At 46.8% G+C, this 18,312-nt stretch overlaps 1 protein-coding gene across 1 annotated transcript in view; it reads right to left on the bottom strand.

Moving 5' to 3' along the window:
* Positions 1 to 18,312, bottom strand: part of NLRC5 (NLR family CARD domain containing 5) — a 50,799-nt gene that overhangs the window by 4,167 nt on the left and 28,320 nt on the right. Inside the window, exons 19-44 of the mRNA XM_074151736.1 lie at positions 18,156 to 18,245; positions 17,983 to 18,030; positions 17,454 to 17,528; positions 16,346 to 16,429; positions 15,491 to 15,574; positions 14,502 to 14,591; positions 14,330 to 14,392; positions 13,581 to 13,664; positions 13,023 to 13,106; positions 12,321 to 12,410; positions 11,594 to 11,659; positions 11,033 to 11,116; positions 10,873 to 10,956; positions 10,210 to 10,296; positions 9,672 to 9,752; positions 9,050 to 9,133; positions 8,143 to 8,226; positions 7,410 to 7,493; positions 6,661 to 6,744; positions 6,485 to 6,568; positions 5,689 to 5,772; positions 4,678 to 4,761; positions 3,069 to 3,152; positions 1,954 to 2,037; positions 912 to 995; positions 671 to 754 (exon numbers count right to left, since the gene is read on the bottom strand). Coding sequence (XP_074007837.1) covers positions 671 to 754; positions 912 to 995; positions 1,954 to 2,037; positions 3,069 to 3,152; positions 4,678 to 4,761; positions 5,689 to 5,772; positions 6,485 to 6,568; positions 6,661 to 6,744; positions 7,410 to 7,493; positions 8,143 to 8,226; positions 9,050 to 9,133; positions 9,672 to 9,752; positions 10,210 to 10,296; positions 10,873 to 10,956; positions 11,033 to 11,116; positions 11,594 to 11,659; positions 12,321 to 12,410; positions 13,023 to 13,106; positions 13,581 to 13,664; positions 14,330 to 14,392; positions 14,502 to 14,591; positions 15,491 to 15,574; positions 16,346 to 16,429; positions 17,454 to 17,528; positions 17,983 to 18,030; positions 18,156 to 18,245 — 2,118 coding nt within the window. The remainder of the gene's footprint in view (positions 1 to 670; positions 755 to 911; positions 996 to 1,953; positions 2,038 to 3,068; positions 3,153 to 4,677; positions 4,762 to 5,688; positions 5,773 to 6,484; positions 6,569 to 6,660; positions 6,745 to 7,409; positions 7,494 to 8,142; positions 8,227 to 9,049; positions 9,134 to 9,671; positions 9,753 to 10,209; positions 10,297 to 10,872; positions 10,957 to 11,032; positions 11,117 to 11,593; positions 11,660 to 12,320; positions 12,411 to 13,022; positions 13,107 to 13,580; positions 13,665 to 14,329; positions 14,393 to 14,501; positions 14,592 to 15,490; positions 15,575 to 16,345; positions 16,430 to 17,453; positions 17,529 to 17,982; positions 18,031 to 18,155; positions 18,246 to 18,312) is intronic.

The raw sequence follows: 18,312 nt of genomic DNA, 5'->3' as shown, positions 1-18,312 counted from the left end.
AGGGGTGCTCTCAGTCCATTCTCCACCAAACAATAAAATCCTCGTTTTGACCTAATGCCTTTAGTCCGAAGATATCTGTGATCTCCACGCAGAGAATGTAGTTACCCCACCTATGCTGTTCATTGAAAACAAGTTGAATATCCACACCTAAGAGCAACCCCATTTATTTCAGTGTGGAGAGTAAGACTGCGGCTGGTGACGTTCCCTGTTCATCCCTGTTCCCTGTTCCCTTTGCTTTGAGCTCTCAATTCAGCCTCTACATTGCACAGAGAAGCTCCTGCTCTGCTCTGTGAGTCAACTGTGGCCATCTTATAAAAAAAGGGAGGCAAGACTTGGACCATGGAAAACAAGGTAAGGAATTTGTCCTGTCTCTCAAAACACATGCTAAAAGACCAAGAATAATGGCCAGAGTTTGAAAACTAGTGTTTCCTCCATAATCCATTAAACTCTTCACTTTCAGCTTCCAGTAAACCGCTAGCTGTACCAGGAAATTTCTAGCAGTGAATTCAGTCAATTAGTAAATTACTAGTAAATTTATCACTAAGAAGTACTTAGTGGTAGGTATCAGTATTTAGCAACATCAGAACTGTGCAGCATCTGAAAGTAAGAGCAGACATTAAATCGAGTGACCTGTGTGTTGAAGGGTCTCCCCATCCACTCCCACACTCACATTATCTCCTCTATGGAAGGGCATTGTCGGAAGCCGTGAGAAAGTGATTTTGAAGCATCATCAGTGATTCCACAGAGTTTCAAGCTGAAACAGCAGGGAGAGAAAAAAAAGGGGTACATGTGGTGTCAGAACGGGTTGGGAATACGGCAAACCAGCACTGTCCACTGCACTCCTGCCCCAGCAACGCTACAACCGAAGCAGCCACGTGCGGCCCGGGCAGCCCTCAGTGCCTTGTACTCACTCAACCTTCCGGAGGCGTTCAAAGCACGGCAGCGCCTCGGACAGGGCATGGATACTTCCTTCCCCAAGGTCATTTTCTGATAAACTGGAAGAATAATGGAGAAGCTTTGAGTGGCCGCAGAAAAAGCAGGTACAGTCAGAGAAAAGCCACCATCAAAATGTAACTAGGTGAATTAGCAAGTCAATAACTAGTGCCCAGAGTAAGTGAGGACAAGCCAGATCCGCACATGGCAACTCAGGGCCAATTCCCTGCTTGGTAAAATGGGAATGACAGCCCTGCTCTAACTCACAACCTAAGTCCATTGTGCACTGAACCGCGCCCAGAGAGTAAGGTGGAGTTATACCAGTGGCTAAGATGGACAGACCTGCAGCACATCACGTACTGCATCTCAAACTGGAAATGAGAAGTTATAACGGAGTTAATGGCTGTTGTGACTTAAGAGGAAATGACAGTACGGGAGAGTGGGCAGGAGACACAGCTCTCAAAGACTCAAGGGCAGCAGTAACTGCTTTCCAGCCTTTACCAGGGTGAGCTGCTCTGTTCTCTTCTACCAGCAAACACAAGCCATGGGTATACCTTCCCTGCTCTAACACATCCCACAACTAAATTACCATCACCCTATTTCAACTTGTTAGTTAAGAATAATCACACAACAAAGAATGGTGGCATCAAGGATGCAGAAGGAAGAATTAATTCACATCACCTCCATTTTTTCAGTTCCATATTTAGAAATTCTATCACTTCCCAAGCATACAGTAGCTCGACAGTGTGTGGCTACACAAATCCTGGCAAACAGCGTGGGCAGACAAGGTTTAACATCTCAAGTGATCTGCACTGCCCTGCAGGCAGCAGTGACCTCCAGAGAGTGTCTCTTCTCATCCTGCAAGAAGTGTCTAGAACAGGTGGAGGGATTGCAGAGTCCCCCTGAGCACAGAAAGAGCCTATGTGACAGGCTCAGGCCTGTGAGCTGAAATGATTCCCACCCAGAATGACAGCAATCCACAGGTTTGGCACTATCCCATGTGCACCTGCTATGGCCTACCTTATCTCTTCCAGCAGCCCACACGCCACCAGGGCTCTGGCCAGCTCCATCCCTCCTGCTGGCCCAATGTTATTGTTCTGCAAGCTAACAAAAGAAACATAAGTATTGAAGAATTACTTTAGAATAAAACTGTAACAGAAACTCATATTTAACTTGCCAAAAAGATAACTACATCTTCTGAAACAGCTCCTAGTCCTGGGAATAACCTGCCATCCTTGTAGATACTCTTAATGAAGGGGTCTGGAAAACAGGGAGGCAACACGGGGTCCAGCAGTGTGGCTAGCAGTCACATGGCTCCTGTTGCTGCCAACGACACTTAGTCCTAAGAACAGGCAAGTTCAGTGGATCTGCTCCTGCTCCTCGAGGAAGGAGCACAGTCAGCCAGGCCTTGCCAAAGCAAAGGCTGCCCAGTACTGCCAGGAGCCTGCTCCAGCTCTGTGCTCATGGGATTGGTGTGAGATAGGTGAGGAACAGCCTTAAGAACAGAGAGCAGATGGGAAAATTTCGTATCTGCAGATTTTCCAACACCTTTCTAGTGAAGGTAAGAACTTATCCAGATGACTGAAGACTCCCACCACTGGGATTCCTTTTCTAAGTTATCTTCTGATGATATCTTAGACACAGGCTGGAAGACACATCACTAAGCTAAATGAGCCCAGTGAGCTCTTCTAGCTCACCCATTTCTTACTTTGCTACTATAAAATGAGAAAGTCCTATATGTTGGAGCCCTGGAAAGACTTCCATGAAAGGTTTAAAAACATACTACCACTGAGTTCAGGGGGATAAATGACTCAGAGGTGCCTCCACAAAGCAGTGAGGGACCACATTTACGCTTACATTACACCAGAACGAGAGGACAGCCAGAGGCATTAGAAGTCAACATACTTAAACTCAATTTTAAGGGTTATTTTACTGTATATAGAATGCCTGGTTCATTTCTAAAGTTAACGCTGCAAGAGATGATGCAAGAATAGCTGATGTAATTGTGTAATTACATCACAGTAATTGTGGAGGGTTTCTCAATCCTGAGACATGCCTTCTTTCATGCCTTCTTTTCAACCATCCCACATACTCCCAGGATATCTAGCTTTCCTGGAGCAGAGGCTGACACTTACTGCAGGATCTTGAGGTTGGTCATGTGAGGCAGACAGAGGGCAAGTTTCACTATTGCCCTGTCTCCGAAAGCATTCCTGGACAGTCTGGAAGAAGCAGAAATGGAGTGTTACTGGCAGTGACCTACGGAGCCTCATTCCTCACCTGTGTGTCACCCACACATATCTGTGACCCCCATTCCTCACCGACATGTGCACGGGACTATGCTGAAAGGAGCTAATGTCCATGATTCAAAGGACACTGGGGAGTGGGAGGAAAGAACAACAAGGTTTTGTAATCCTGCAGCAGGTGTTAAACAAGGAAGTAAAACTGATTTGCACTTCCCAAGAGCACACTGATCTCCTTTCTGACTGAGCTGTCCTGAGCTGAAATTAAGCTGAAATTGCACTTTTTAATATGTGCCCTTAGTCCAGTACACTGTAAGCTGAAGGTTATATGAATAGCTCCAGCATTTTAAGTGTAACTTTTTCTCATTTGTTCTTTTTTAAATTTTATTTATTTAATACGGCAGAGGCATGTATATTCTATAAACTGGTCTGGAATGGAATGACTGATAATACATCTGGCTGAATAAAGCCTCTTTCTGTCATCTTCCCTCCATTTTTGCAGCCATATGGATTAATGCTGATTTCTCACACAACACAGGCACTGCACAGCCCATACGCCTGTGACACTGGCAATTAAACCGCAGATTCAGCTCCTCCCCACTAATGCAGTGTGTATGGTTCTTGGGAATCTCTGAGAGATTCCAGTGAACAACCAATCCCCAAACGACTCAGACATTCCTGGTAGACAGCAAAATGACAATGAGCAAGCAGTGTGCTCTTGTGGCCAGGAAGGCCAATGGAATCCTGGGCTGCGTAGGGAAGAGTGTGGCCAGTAGGTCGAGGGAAGTCATTCTCCCCCTCTACTCTGCACTGGTGAGGCCACAACTGGAATACTGCGTCCAGTTCTGGGCTCCCCAGTTCAAGAGGGATAGGGAACTACTGGAAAGAGTCCAGCGAAGGGCAACAAAGATGATTGAGGGATTGGAGCATCTCCCTGATGAAGAAAGGCTGAGAGAGCTGGGGCTCTTTAGCCTGGAGAAGAGAAGGCTGAGGGGAGACCTTATCAATGCTTATAAGTATCTGAAGGGTGGGTTGAAGGAGGAGGGAGCCAGACTCTTTTCAGTGGTTGCCAGTGACAGGACGAGGGGCAACGGGCACAAGCTGGAACATAGGAGGTTCCACTCAAATATGAGAAGAAACTTCTTTCCGGTGAGGGTGCCAGAGCCCTGGAACAGGCTGCCCAGGGAGGTTGTGGAGTCCCCTTCTCTGGAGATTTTCAAGACCCACCTGGATGCAGTCCTGAGTAACATGCTCTGACATGCTCTGGGCAATCCTGCTTCGGCAGGGGAGTTGGACTAGATGATCTTTATGGTCCCTTCCAACTCTAAAAATTCAGTGAAATTTAGTGAAATTCCTATCCCACATAGTTCTGAGTTTTTACCCCACTCTCATAAGAATCAGTGACAAAACTGATTTGGGGCTTACTGGACCCATACTAGATTTGGTTTCTATGCCTTGATTTTTGCCCAGCTTCCTGAAGGGACATTGGAAATGACCCACTTACAGAAGCTCCTCGATGCGCTTGCAATAGACAAGAGCTTCCATCAGCTTTTCCCCTCCAGCAGGACTAGGACTGTTCCCTGAAAGGCTAAAATAATCATGAAAGACTCTCAGTGACTGAAGAAGAACCAGAATATATCAGCTTAAGATATTTCACTGTTTGCCTGGCTCAATAGGAGACTTGGGTCACTACAACAACAGGCTACACGGGGCTCTCCAGAGGCTCTGGAAAATGGCCCAGGGATTTGTAATGTGGTTTTGTCAAGGTCTGAGTCACTTCTGCCCCTGCAGGTACTGGGGGGAAGGAGCAGTTTTCACTCTCCCAGACGGAACTGAGAATTACCTTTTCTTGTTCAAATCATTTCCAGGTTTTTAATTTCAAAAAATTCCAAGGCATATCCCAGAGCTGAGTCTAACAAACAGCCTGGTTGCTCAAGTTTCTGTTCCCTTGGAGCAGGGACAGTTTGAATCCATGTCTCTAAGAGTCTTGTCTAGAGACCGTGTCCTCGCTTTGACAAATTCTCAATTTCACCTCTACATCCACCAGTAAGGGAAAGCAGCATAGTGACACCAGGGGCCACCACACTGGGAACCCTACACAGCCTGAGGAAAGGTGCTGTGTGGATCTGAGATTTGTACAACTCCCCAAAAGCTTGTAGATTTACTTTCCAGGACACAACTGAGGCGGAGATCTCTCCATTCAAACAGCTAGCGAAGGCCAGCAAATGGCCACCGCTGTCTCTGGGGGTGACCACATGAGGACATGGCCCTAACCTGCACTCTCAGAGAGTATCTGGCAGAGGAAGTCACTGCCAGACCCCACTGTGCACGAGGAGGGCAGGCGAGGAAACACTTTCCACTGGTGTGGTAGATTTTTTATCAGGTCTTCAATGACATTGAAAACGGTGGAAGGTGGAACACTGGGTAAGTGAAGGTGGCACAGAGCTTCCTACACAGGCTTCCTACCAACTGTGGCCAGAACTGAAATCGCTGCCAAAAAACCAAAGGGACTCACTTGATTCTCTTCAGGTTTTGCATTTCCAGCAGGACAGCAGCTAGACTTATCAGGCCTGGATCTCCAATCTTGTTGTGGCTTAAACTTTAAAGAAGAGAAGAAAGGCTGTGTTGTGTTGTAAAGGAAAAAGTTAAGCATCAGGCAAAGTATGAGATCTTATTTAATGTCTCCCATCTGCTGGATGACACCTCTGACCTTGGCAGCAGAATCAAAGAACTGCTTGTCTCAACTATCTCATGAAAGACTAACAGCTGTTAATTAGGCTTTTAAAAAAAAAAATTGCAAAGAGCAATCAAAATCACTGGATCTTGTTAATGGATAGGAAATTACTTCAGCCAGAATACCAAGACAGGAAACAGCTGGTTATTATTTTCCAAACTACTATGGTGGAGAATGGACAGAATCTGGCTACAGAGAGGGGCTGGAAAGCAGAGCAAGCCTAAGGCTAGCTCTACATTGAGATCTTTTCAGAGCGGGTAAGTGCTGGATCCAAGGCTCTCCCAGGAGAGAAGGGGGCCTCTGGCCCTCTCCTGGATCCCAGGGATTCCAGAGAAGATTTAAATCCAGAGGCTGTTTAATCCATATTCTATGTGACTGCAGCAGAGTGGGGTTAAACCAAATTCTCCTCATCAATCAGTTTCTCTAGCCCAAAGGACTTCATAAAAGAGCATTTTGCAACCTCTCTACCTTTGTTACAACACCATGTAAAAGCACATCTGGGTGCTTGCCGTCTCCAAATGCTGGCACTAGTGGTCGCTTCTCTGCTGGGAGAGACTGTAAGAAAGGAGAAACTTACTTGATTTCCTCCATGTAGTGCATATTCCTCAAGGCCTCTGCGAGTCTGCAGCAGCCATCGTTACAAATACTGTTATGGTTCAAGCTGGAAACAACATCCCCAGGAAAAAGGACATTAATGCAGTGTTATTCAATACCACAAGCTGGGCTGGAGGGCAGCTGCAGTCACGTACTTACACAAGCCTTTTCAGACATGGCATTTCACGAAGTTGCAGCACAAGCTTAGGAACTGCAGTGCTGCCAAGCTTCATGTGGCCCAGGCTAAAAGAGGAAATAACACAGGAACAAGTAACTACCCACAGGCAGCTGTGTGAGCTCAGAGCAAAGGAGAGCAGAACAAGGGTGGAAGAGAAGTAGGAGTGTATTCTAGACCCTGTGAATAGTTTTAAATTTTATTCTCTAGTGCAATTCTACTGGATGTGTTTGGATCCTAATAAAATACCAAGAGAACCCCAAATCTCTGGAGCAAGAACCCAGCCCCTCATGGAGCAAAGTGCCACTGTGACCACAAGATGGCAATGCTCTCACAACAGCGACACACAGTCCAGTGGCACTTCGTAAGAGCAGGATGTGGGCACCTGGGAAAGCCAGCCCTGTGGGCAGACCCCAGATCATCCTCCCGGAGTGAAATGTTGTCTCTGGGATTGCTGCACGGGAAACTGCCTCCCAGCGGGGACATGATCCATGCAAAAAACAGCTACCAAAACACTTTATTTCTTCACTAGACATTCCCTGCCACAGACTACTGATCTCTGTCTCTCTCACTCATTGTATACTGCAAATAAAAAGAAATTGTTGTTCTTTCCTATGTGAAGTTCTCCAGCCCTCAGGAAAACCACAGCTGCCCACAGTACCAGCAGAAGAGAGGCTGCAGTTTAACTAAAGCTTCTAGAAAGGCCTGGACAGCCTGGTAACAACACACTCACTTGAGCTCTTCAATGGCCTGGCAATTCTGCAAGCCCATGATCAAATAATCGATTCCAGTTGGCATAATACTGCTAGAGGTCAGCCTGCAAAACAGCAAGGGTCAAAGAAGAAGGTCAGGTCTCTGCAGGCTGAGAAAGAGGAGTTTACTGCACAGACAGGCAAGCTGCCCCATCCCAAACCCCAGCCAGCAGCAACATCAGGCACCAGTGAGTTTGGAAAGGTTTCCACACCTCCCCTGTACAGGACTACAAGGAGTAGGTAGTTCAGAGATGTTCACATGATGTACATGTGCCAAACAGCACAGTATCTCCCTGGGCAAACCAATCCCCAGCATTTCACTGGGCAGAGATGCCTGCCTCTCACTTACAAGCAGTTAAAGAAGGCTGTGAAAAGGACTGAATGCTATTCATACCAAAAAGAAAAGCTCTTTTACACAGTAGGGTAGTATAAAATTACCTACAGTGTAAACAAGAGCCAAAGTCTCAGTCTCAAATTGCTTTCACTTCAAAAAAGGGGAAGAGGAAAACACTTAAAAACATGCACATGGTGCCCCTATAACCACCTTCAGCATGAACCTCAGAGAGCTGTTGAGTTCACAGCCTAGACACAGCTCAGGAGAGATTACAGGGCCCATGGCCATATTCCAGACAGAGTGTTTCAGAGAGGATCAGGGTGAGGCACAGGGTCAAGCAAATGATAAAGATGTGGAAAAGACCTCATCTGGGGACATACCCAAACTTCTTCAGTTCTGGAAGAGGTAGCAAAATCCTTACTAGCATTTCTGCTTCATCATTGTGGAGCTCAACCTGAGACCATCTGCAAGGACAGAACAACAGATCTGGACTATGCCCACTGATGATGAAAGGTCTGTACCAAGCTGGTACTAAAGCACATCAGTGCTGGGACACTGAAGAAGTGTCATGACACTGACACTTGACAAGGTCCTATAGGAGTTTCCAGCCACGATAACGGAGTACAGGTTATCTGGGCACAGGGGAGATTTAGATGTTTTCAAAGGATACCCCAGAAAGCCACTGGGTCTATGGGTGTTTTCTGTTTTCACAGAACAGTTTAGGTTGGAAAGGATCTTAAAGATCATCTAGTCGAGCAGGGACACGTCCACCAGACCAGGTTGTCAAAGCCCCGTCCAACCTGGCCTTGAACCCCTCCAGGGATGGGGCAGCCACAGCTTCTCTGGGCAACCTGGGCCAGGCTCTCACCCACCCTCATGGCAAAGAATTTCTTCCCAATATCTCATCTAAATCTCCCTTCTTCCAGTTTGCAGCCATTACCCCTCGTCCTATCTCTACATGCCCTTGGAAAAAGTCCCTCTCCAGCTTTCTTGTTGCCCGTCAGATACTGGAAAGCTGCTCTAAGGTCTCCCCAGAGCCTTCTCTTCTCCAGGCTGAACCCCCCCAACTCTCTCAGCCTGTCCTCACAGCAGAGAGGTTCCAGCCCTCGAAGCATCTTTCCATATTCTCAATCCAAACACTAAGAGGGGGACCCAGAGCCTAGGGACTGGGACCTTGCACTGGCCTCTCCCCTGCCCTCCTGCATGCTCTCCTGCACACACAAGGACAAACGACTCCCTTCCCCCCCCCCAAAAAAAAATAATCCTCTACAATGCCTGGCAACTCACCTCAGTTCTTGAAGCTGAGCACATTTTTCTTGAACCCTTTGGTAGAAGCAAGCTTGCTTGATTTCTGGCTTGTACAGATTCAATCTGCAGGATACAAACACACAGTGGAACTGTCAGTGGTGATCAGCAGACACCCACTGCAGCATCTGGTGTCCCTGAGGGCCAGGCCTGGGAACAAATGAGAGCTTTGCAAGTGCCCTCCCTGAGCTCTCCTGCTACGTCCCATCTACACCACAGTCCAGTACAGAGAAATACAGCCCTTCCCCAGCTGCACAAGACGACAGCTGCCTCCTTCTTCAGCTACACAAAGGGGAAAAGACACCAATGCTGTTCCCTCTCTACACATTCATGCAAAAGCCAGCATGTCTTAAAAGAGTCTTCAAAGTGCTTGTCTCCTGAGTGCTCCTGGTCCTGCAGGGACAGTAGGTAGAATTTTTTACCTTGTGCAGGTCCAGTATGGGCCTGAAGGAGGGGGGGCCTGAAAGACACATGCACGTTCCTTCTACACGTGTGGCACACCAAACCCGTGGAGACCAGAGCCTCAGACACGCTGAAGGTATTTTTCATCCCATGGTGAGTTTCAGAACAAGCAGAAAATAATGACAAATAGCTTCTTTCTCACCTGCAGGTGACCGATTCCACCTTCTCCAGGCAGTGTGGGAAACTTAGGCCTAATTGGAAGAGGGGTTTATCTTTAAATATCCTGGAAAGGTAGAGATTAGAGAACATCATGAGCTTGTGAACTCTTGAGGGAGAGCAAATGCTATTTTCCAGAAGAAAAATCAGGAGGACTGGATGGCACAGCACTATGTTGGTGCATGAATGCTAACAACCCATCTCCGAAGAGGGTTAAACTAGTTCCAAAGCCAACCTAATCTGGGCAATCTTTCTCCCAAGGGAGACCAGGAACATGGTTTCCTTTCCACTACGCCTACTAAGGTGTGCAACCACAAACTTTCTATAAGCCTTTCTACAAGCCTTTCTACCCACCAGACATTTGGAGCAAACTTGTTTCAAGTTGGTTAATGGACAAATGCACTGGAGACAGAGAATAAAGAACAGAAGAGCAAGTTGAAGTGCTGGCTTCAATCCCATTTCCTTAAAAACATCAGGCTAAAAGAAAATATCTAAGAGATACTAGAACTGGAGGTGCTACTTACATGATCTCAGTAATGTTTCCACAGGCCTGGACAGCCAGCTCGAGGAGGTTTGTGACACTTTCTTTACACACCCATGGCTCTTCTATGCTGCAAAGCAGAATATAAGCAGCTCTGCTTTATCCACAGGCATGGAGGCATCTCTGCATCTGGCAGCTGAGTGCTCAGCACTCCAATACACACAGAAAGGCTGCTTTGCTCATCAGAGCAATGTCTATGTAGGAAACTGGGGGCAAACTGGGAACAAACAGAGAAGCGGCCCGGCTCCCCTGCTGAGGGGAACACAAACATCAACTTCCCTCCTGCCTGCCCACCACTGACAGCAGTGAGAGGGAGCCTGGTCCCATGTCACAAAGTGAAGAATTCATTATGGAGGTGAACTGCAGGATGCTCTAGCAAGGACATGGTAGGAATGCGTTGACCAGAATTACCAACGTTCTTTGTAAGGCAGGTAGAGGTCTAGAGACACAGCTTTACATGATGCTTAGTAGAAACCAAGGAGATAAAGCTGAAATACCAATAACTTAGCCACCCATGGGAATTTCTTAAGCCAATGCAACCTATCTTTGGAAGAAGCACAATTCACTTTTGTTTTTGATGAAAGGAGATCTTAGATGACCAGACCACCCTCAGATCAGTATCTAGAACAGCACAGTGACACAATACCTGATTTTCAGAGGACCCAGATTTTTCCTCAGTGAATGCAAAAGTCTCTCTGCAGCTTGGAGTGTCATGTTATTATTTGAAGATCTGGAATCAAAGGTCATTGTAATGAACAGCTTACAAACGAGCCCAGCCAAATGGGTCCAAGCAGGCAGTAACTCACATGTACTCTGTCAGACCAGTGCACTTTTCCAGGAGCAAGCACAACTTTTCCAACTGCTCTGGCTGAAAGTTGCACTCTGCAAGTCTGAAAGGATGCAAAAGAGAATAGTTTTAGTGCCTTACAAAAGTTCAGGCTTTCTGATGCAGAAATCTCAGGCATCCCACAACCTTTCCCCACAGAGAAAGAAGGATGGCACCAAAACCTTAAATGTCTTCCAGGGCTTCCAAAAAAGATTGTGGTACACTTCAAAAGCACCTGTTGAGATGTTCTGATACAGCATATGTGTATGCTAATGGTGCTGCTTTTTGTGATAGGGACTGCAGGGACACCTAGAGGTTCCTAGGTGAGGAATGGTCAGTGGGGAAACAGTGAGAGAAAGGGATGTGGGATTCCCTGTGAGAAAAATCTTCTCAGAAAGTGAATCAAAGGAAACTTATCATCTACTACTGCAAAATATCACTGGGCCAAAAACTAGGGGGAATAAGAGGTTTTGTCTGCCTTGTCCCTAAAAAAGGATGCCACCTTTGTCAAAGAAATCACAAAAAATATTTGTACCATTACCTCAAAATCTTTCTTGGGTCGCCTCTGCTTGTCAACTTGATTATCAAAGTTGCTTTGGAGCACAAACTGCACAGAGAAGACAAGCGAGTGTAAGATTTGATGGGAAAATGACTATTTTTCCCAGCGGTCAGAATTTAACAATACATCAAACTGCACAACGCAACAGAGCACAGCAGGGACAGAGGTACCTGGCCCAGCTCACTTCTCCCTACAATAAACCAGCCCAGGGAAATGCTTCAGTAAGTTTTTGCTAACGCTAAATCTGCGTAAGGCAGCACTGGTGGCTGGAGAAGCAATCCTGACCTGCCCCTGTTCTCTAAAGTCACAAATCCAAGTAAAGAACATTGGAAATGGCTTTCAACAGACTCACTCTGAAATCTCAACATACTGAAGTGAATTCGGGACCACATTTTTAGAGACCAAACGCTGACTCCTGCACTGAAGGGTTTTTTTTTCCAGATGCATATATGAAAACAGTTAGTACAGCTGAATACCTGTGTCTTTATACACAAAAATTACTTGGCCCTGTGGAACAACTGCTCTGTAAGCTTCCTCCTTGGCAGCTTCCTACCCAGTAGCAAGACATAAACAAAAGCTTTGCATGCACTTATACATAAAGGTAGTTGAAAATGTGGCCATCATTATTAGCTGAGTATCACAAACTTTAGGATAATTAAGAGGAAAACGTGCAGGGGAGAGTCAGGAATTAGTAGGGAGAAACATGTACCTGACTTGAACTTCAGTGGTATTTCTAGATGTGGCAAAGGCATTTATGAGATGCAGAACTCCATCCTGAGAAATCCTATTATGGCTGAGACTGCACAGAAAAAAAGGATGGTTTTTCAGGTGTTAAGACTCAGAGTTGTCCCCAGGCTCCTCAGTCACAGAGGCAAAACTCAAGATGCCACCGAAGGCAGAAGAGTTTGTGGGGTGCCGGGCCCCTTCGGCTGTGCTAAATGCACCAAACCGCCCCAAGACACAGCATCGATGACATGGGTGGCACAGCCAACTTCCAGCTCGCCTCTTGCACTCCACTGGCAGCTGACTGCTGGAGCAGTTGCTTCCCCACCAGAAAGGGAAGGGTAGAGGCTGGTGTCAGCCCACAGCACCTATGGGCCTCGAGTTATTCAAAGAGCACAACGTATAGAGAAAAGTGATGAATTGAAAACTCAAGGGACTGGATCAACTTCTGTCACACTACTCTGGGGCTTGTTATCTCCTGCTGACACTAATAGAGAGACTTTAACTTATTTCAGTAGATTTTGGATCAGACCTTGAGTCACCCTGGCCTGAATGTCTTGAGTTGTGCTCATGGCGCACTCAGACCATACCTCCTAAGGCAGGAGTGGGCAAAGAAGCACAACTTCAGGAGGGATCATGTGCACCCCTTTCTGCCAGGGCATGTCACATTCACAGTATGTGTTCTTACTTGAGGTAACAGGTAATGGGCACTCGATGCAAGTGGTCCAAGAGGCACCTCAGGCCTTCATCTCCCAGCTGATTCCTGGAGAGACTGAAAGGCAGAAGAACAAGGTGGACAACCAAAACTCAGCCTTTTAAGCAGCTAAAGCCCCTCTGAGAAGCTTTGAAGGAAAAAGCCAAACTTCTTGGACTTAAATCCCCGCTCAGCCATTAAAGTTCTGTCTAAAACAAACTGCTGCCCTACAAAACTGCCTCATGCATAAGCTCCAGAGTCAGCTCAGATGAAAAGCTCTGAACACAAGCTGAGCAGAGCTCAGACAAAGCAACAAATGCTCCAAAACAGCCACAGAGTGAAAAACCCAAATAAGCTGTCCCACCAGCTCTAGCCCTCTTAAAATATATGTATATAAAGAAGCTTTATGGTTATTCATCAATTTTGTTTCTAATAGTCTGAACGAGCACACATACACACGTAGGCTGGAAAAGCCCAGGCAATGCTGACCCATGCCAACCCAACTCTCCCCCAGTGACTCCTGTTCAAGGTCATGGCAACAACCCCACTTACTCCACCTCTGCTGGCCACCCACACTGCTCCAGGGCTCTGCAGAGCTCCTCTGTCTGCCCCCAACTGATGGCACAGTCCACCACCCTGCAGGGGAGACAGTAAGAGAGTTAAAACATGGCTAGGCACCAGGCTCGGCTTGAGGAGAGAGAGCTGCCCATCAGCCATTGTGCTTTTACACCAGTCTCTGTGCAACGTTCACCAAGATGAATGCCCTTAGATGTACCAGCATTTGATAGTTCTCATAACTAAGTTGTCTTAGTAATGACAAACCCCACGTTATAAGTGGGAAACAGATTTTTTCACATTTTTTGCCATCTCCTCGGTGCCGAACTGAAGACATGTTACAGTCTTCTTTACACCCAGCAACCACTGGTCCCAGAGAGGCTGCAGACGCGTATCACATACCCATCACACTGATGGTCATATAGAGATTATCACCCACATTTGGAAAATGCTTTAGCTAAGGCTCAATTCAGTCACTTGTGCAGCAGAATTTGGTGCCACTTAAGATGATCACGGGTGGTCCATTGGCCAAGAAAGGCAGAGGCCTCTGCCATCACAATGCATCTCAAATGGTACTGAGTTGCACTTAGGCAGCTGAATTGAGCCCCAAAGCTCCAGCTACTAGCCCAAGCTCCTTGACTACCAGCCCATGAGCTCTTCATACAAGAGGAGATTTGGCTACCTGCACTAGCATTTCAAACCTAATGAAAACCAGCAAATTATAATTAAGTGTCATATGCCAGTACCTGCAGGATGTCTTTTGGCTTCGTGTGCTTGCTCCTAAATGCAAAAAAGCATTTTCACTTGACCTGAAGCAAACACAAAAGACAGTCCTTCAGCAACACTCTTCAAAGATTACAAGCTTCATAGTCCCTTTAAAGCTGAGCTGCTGGGCTTCAAACATTCCGAGTGTCTTACCGGACTTCTACCAGCCTGATCCGCTCACAGAGATTGATGGACTTGATAAGCAAGACAGTGCAATATGGAGACAACGTATTGTTCCTAATACTGAAAAGGAGGAGAAAGAAAGAACAATGAAATCATCCCCCAAGAAGAAAGGTTCTGATACACATGTCCCAATTTTCTCATTGTTTACTTTGAGATGCAAAAGGCTGGATCCACCCCATTTACCTCAAGATCAGCAAGCAAGGATCTAAGGTTTTGAGCTTTGGCACCCAGAGTTCCTTTAACTGAAGGAGAATCTCCTCTAGTCTCTGACTGAAAAGGGAGCACGGACCAAGGGTTTACACTGAACAACTCTTCTTCAGGACTACTGGGCTAGAGACACCCCAGACTGGAAGCAACTTCCTGACCGAGCAAATTCAGTCTCTCAAGACACTGCAGCTCCATGCTACAACATCTCACAAAATATGGCCAAGCCCCTTCTGGGCTTTTTGCCCACATGGTGGGGGTGCCCCAGCCTCTGACAGCACCTCTCTAGCCTAAATTCCCTGCCTAAATGGCTGATACGCTGCCAGGAAACACTTTTGGTGTCGAGCGTGGCAGGATGGCAGCTCCCTGCAGCGCAGAGCTGTGAGATGCTGACTGTGCACACGGGTGTTGTGCTGTCGTCACTGAGTGTCAACCAACATGTCCTGTAGCTGTCATGGATGCTGGAAGTCATGTTCCATGGGATCTGCTAAGTGAGGATTATCTGGGTTGCTGTGCCTCCAGTGGGTACTTCTGTCCTTTTTCTTCTCCTCTATGTATCATTAAATAAAAAAGGTTCAGTGCTGCTTTGGTTCTAGAAACAAGACAGGGTTGGGTATGAAAGAGTTTCTGCATTTTCTTTGCCTAGCTAGTTAATCTACAACTGCTGATTAACGCTCCTAAGATATGCTGTGGTGTTAGCACTTTCCAAACCAATGATTCATGGCAGCAATCAAAGCAGGGACCCCAACCATTACCTCAGCAGTGTCAGATGACAGAGGTGTGGCAGGAAGCTCAGTAACCTCTCAATGCTCTGATCACTCAATGAATTTCCAGACAGACTGTAAAACATGGAAGGAAACAAATCCCAAGAGAAACTAGGACAATCTGTAAGTATTTCCATAAAATCTACATGGACATGCACACACATGTGCATGGGGCTGTTAAAGGCAAGTTCTGAAAAAGGACATGTCCAGAAATGCCCTGAAAGTTGGGTGAGATTTAGTCCTGACCCTTGTAAGTTTCTCCACATCCTACACCAATTAACATTTGAGTTTTAATAGTCTCACTTTTCCATTATTGCAAGTTTATAAAATGATGTGACTGACATATTTCCTGCATGCAATACGGATATTATGTTATTTTTATTTGTCATGACTCCACTTCTGTTGTGAGCAGTATTCTTCTAATTTTCTTAGTGCCCAGCTCCTGTCTGGAGCGAGCAGCTCTTTAGGAGTTTGGTTTATGGCTTTGTGGGCCAGATACTCTTGCCCTGGCCTCACTGCAAGCCAGGCTCTGGAGGAGCAGATGCAAATACTTGTGTATAGCCATATGATTGAGGAAGACTATGAGAACATGGATGTGTTCTGGGGTGTTACACACAGACATCGCAGACTTAGGAGAGGCCAAACTCTGAAGCAGAGAGGGCAGTGGAGGACGTGGGTTTATCTAAGCATCTGGGTCAAGCTTTGTGGGGGTTTCTGGGAGGCTGTGGCGAGACGAGAGACAATTTACACCAGCTGCTGACCTGAACACCAACTCTGTATCTGTGGGCTGGAGAGACAGACAGACCGACCAGACAGACAGACAGGGAGGGAGTGCACAACACTTACTCAATTTCCATCAGCTGAGGACACTGAATCAGTATCTGGCACAGCCTGGTCACATCCTCAGGACCCACTGTGCAGTCCCTGAGACTGAAGCAAACAAAGCACACAGTGAGCTAAACATTTCCCATGACCATGGTACGGCAATGCTCTCTTCATGTCCCAGAGCCTCCCATCTTAGCATGAGACCCATAGCAACCCTCTCGCTTCCAATACATAAATTTGCTACCCACAGTCTAGGGCTGAGATGTCAAAACCTGTGACAACCAGAGGATTTCACCAGCTCTGAGTTGATTCAAGAGAGCCAGTCCACCAAAATTCTGTGTTATTTTGGATGTTGCCTCCCTAGAGCCACATCACTGGCACTTAAATTGTCTCAGGAGACTAGACAGCATCTTTCCCCGCTCAGCACTGCCTCAGCTCTCCCAGAGCAGGGCTAGGAATGGTGCCTCCTATGTCCTTCTCCAAGAAGGAAATCACAGACACCTTCCTGGGTGACAAACTGGCAGGTCTCCATGGGACCAATGTAGTAGTCAGCCAGATCTGCATCTCATTATTTATGGATAGAAGCTTCCTCTGCAGGAAAGCAAGACAATCCTCTTGAGTCTAGCCACGTAAAAGATGCACTATTTATTTTCCCACATAGGCCTGTAGCAGTGGACATCCCAAGTCTATCCCAAGAGGGTATATTATTCACCCAGCCACCTCTGTATCACTGTGTCCCTCCAGTGACCACAAAGTACAAATACCTGTTGGCCTGGGTTGATGCCAGCTGGCCCAACCTCCTTAAGACTTTGCCAAATTACACCAGCCAAGCCCTTCTCCCCTGTAACCAAGTGCTATTTGGGGGACTGGCCTCCCTGACCAGTTTCAGCAAGGAAGAGGATGGAAGAGAGATATATTAGAGGTGGACCTTTTCCAGAGATGTCTCACGTGGAATCAGTCATAATAGGATACAAGCAGAGGAAAGCAGGGCACAGGACAGCTCTCTGAGGAGACACCACTCAAGGGGACAGGTCTGTTCCTCACATTATGCTACAGATACAGACCCCCCCAGCCATCCCTCCCCCTACACTCCTGGGTGACAGAAGGAAGTAAGTTGGGGCTGCCATACCAAAAGCGCCGTCCTTTTGCTTCGTGCTTGGGACGCACCAGGAAACTACTTCTCCATCTGCTGGTACTTCTGACCCTGGGGAAAGAAGGTTTCCCCCATGAGCTGTGCTGATGTTATTGCCCCCGTGTAGCTGACTCCCCACACTGCAGCTGGGGAAGAGGGCGAGGTGGTGGCAATGGCCTCACGCTCTAGTCTGCCTTTTCCCACCACCTGCCAGAATTAGGTTCCTGTCATCCCCAGAAGAAAAAGGGCCTTATCATCCCTCTTCCAGAATCCAGAGAGTTCTGCAGCCAGTCAGCACTTTGGGCAGTAGCTCTGACAAGCTCCACACCTGCCGTCTCCTCCACACCCTCAAGCCACTGTCATTCAGCCATGAAACATCTCACCCTGCTTCCACCACCCTAACTGGAGTTTGGAGCCAAATGGCTCTTTAATTGACACACTTCAGGGACTCACACATCACCATCTCTATAAGATGTCATAAGGAGGAGTGTGCAAGGCTTAGACAGACGAATTAATATGATTTTACCTGAATCTTTCCCAAAAGGTTAGATGAACCACCTGTGTGTGTCCTAAGCTGTAACCAGAAAAGAACATAATTAGGATGGAGTTTGAAGACACATGCTCCTGTATCACTCCTCAAAAACCAGAGCATGAGGTCTTAAATAGCAAAAAAAATAGGAAAAGTACTCCTGGCCATACCTCAGGTTCATTGTTTTAATGTGTTCCATTGTAGATAAGGATTGAACTAAGAAAAACACAGAGTTCAGGGAGATGTGGTTGTCATTGAGCCTACGGGAAGAAGAGATGAAATCAGGTGCTGCAAGCAAAACTGCTAGCAATTAACGCTGTGTCACCC

This window comes from Numenius arquata, chromosome 8 (genome assembly GCF_964106895.1).
Source record: "Numenius arquata chromosome 8, bNumArq3.hap1.1, whole genome shotgun sequence".
Lineage (NCBI taxonomy): Eukaryota > Metazoa > Chordata > Aves > Charadriiformes > Scolopacidae > Numenius > Numenius arquata.
Note: the sequence above shows the minus strand (reverse complement) of the source record. Positions and strands in the feature narration are given on the sequence as shown.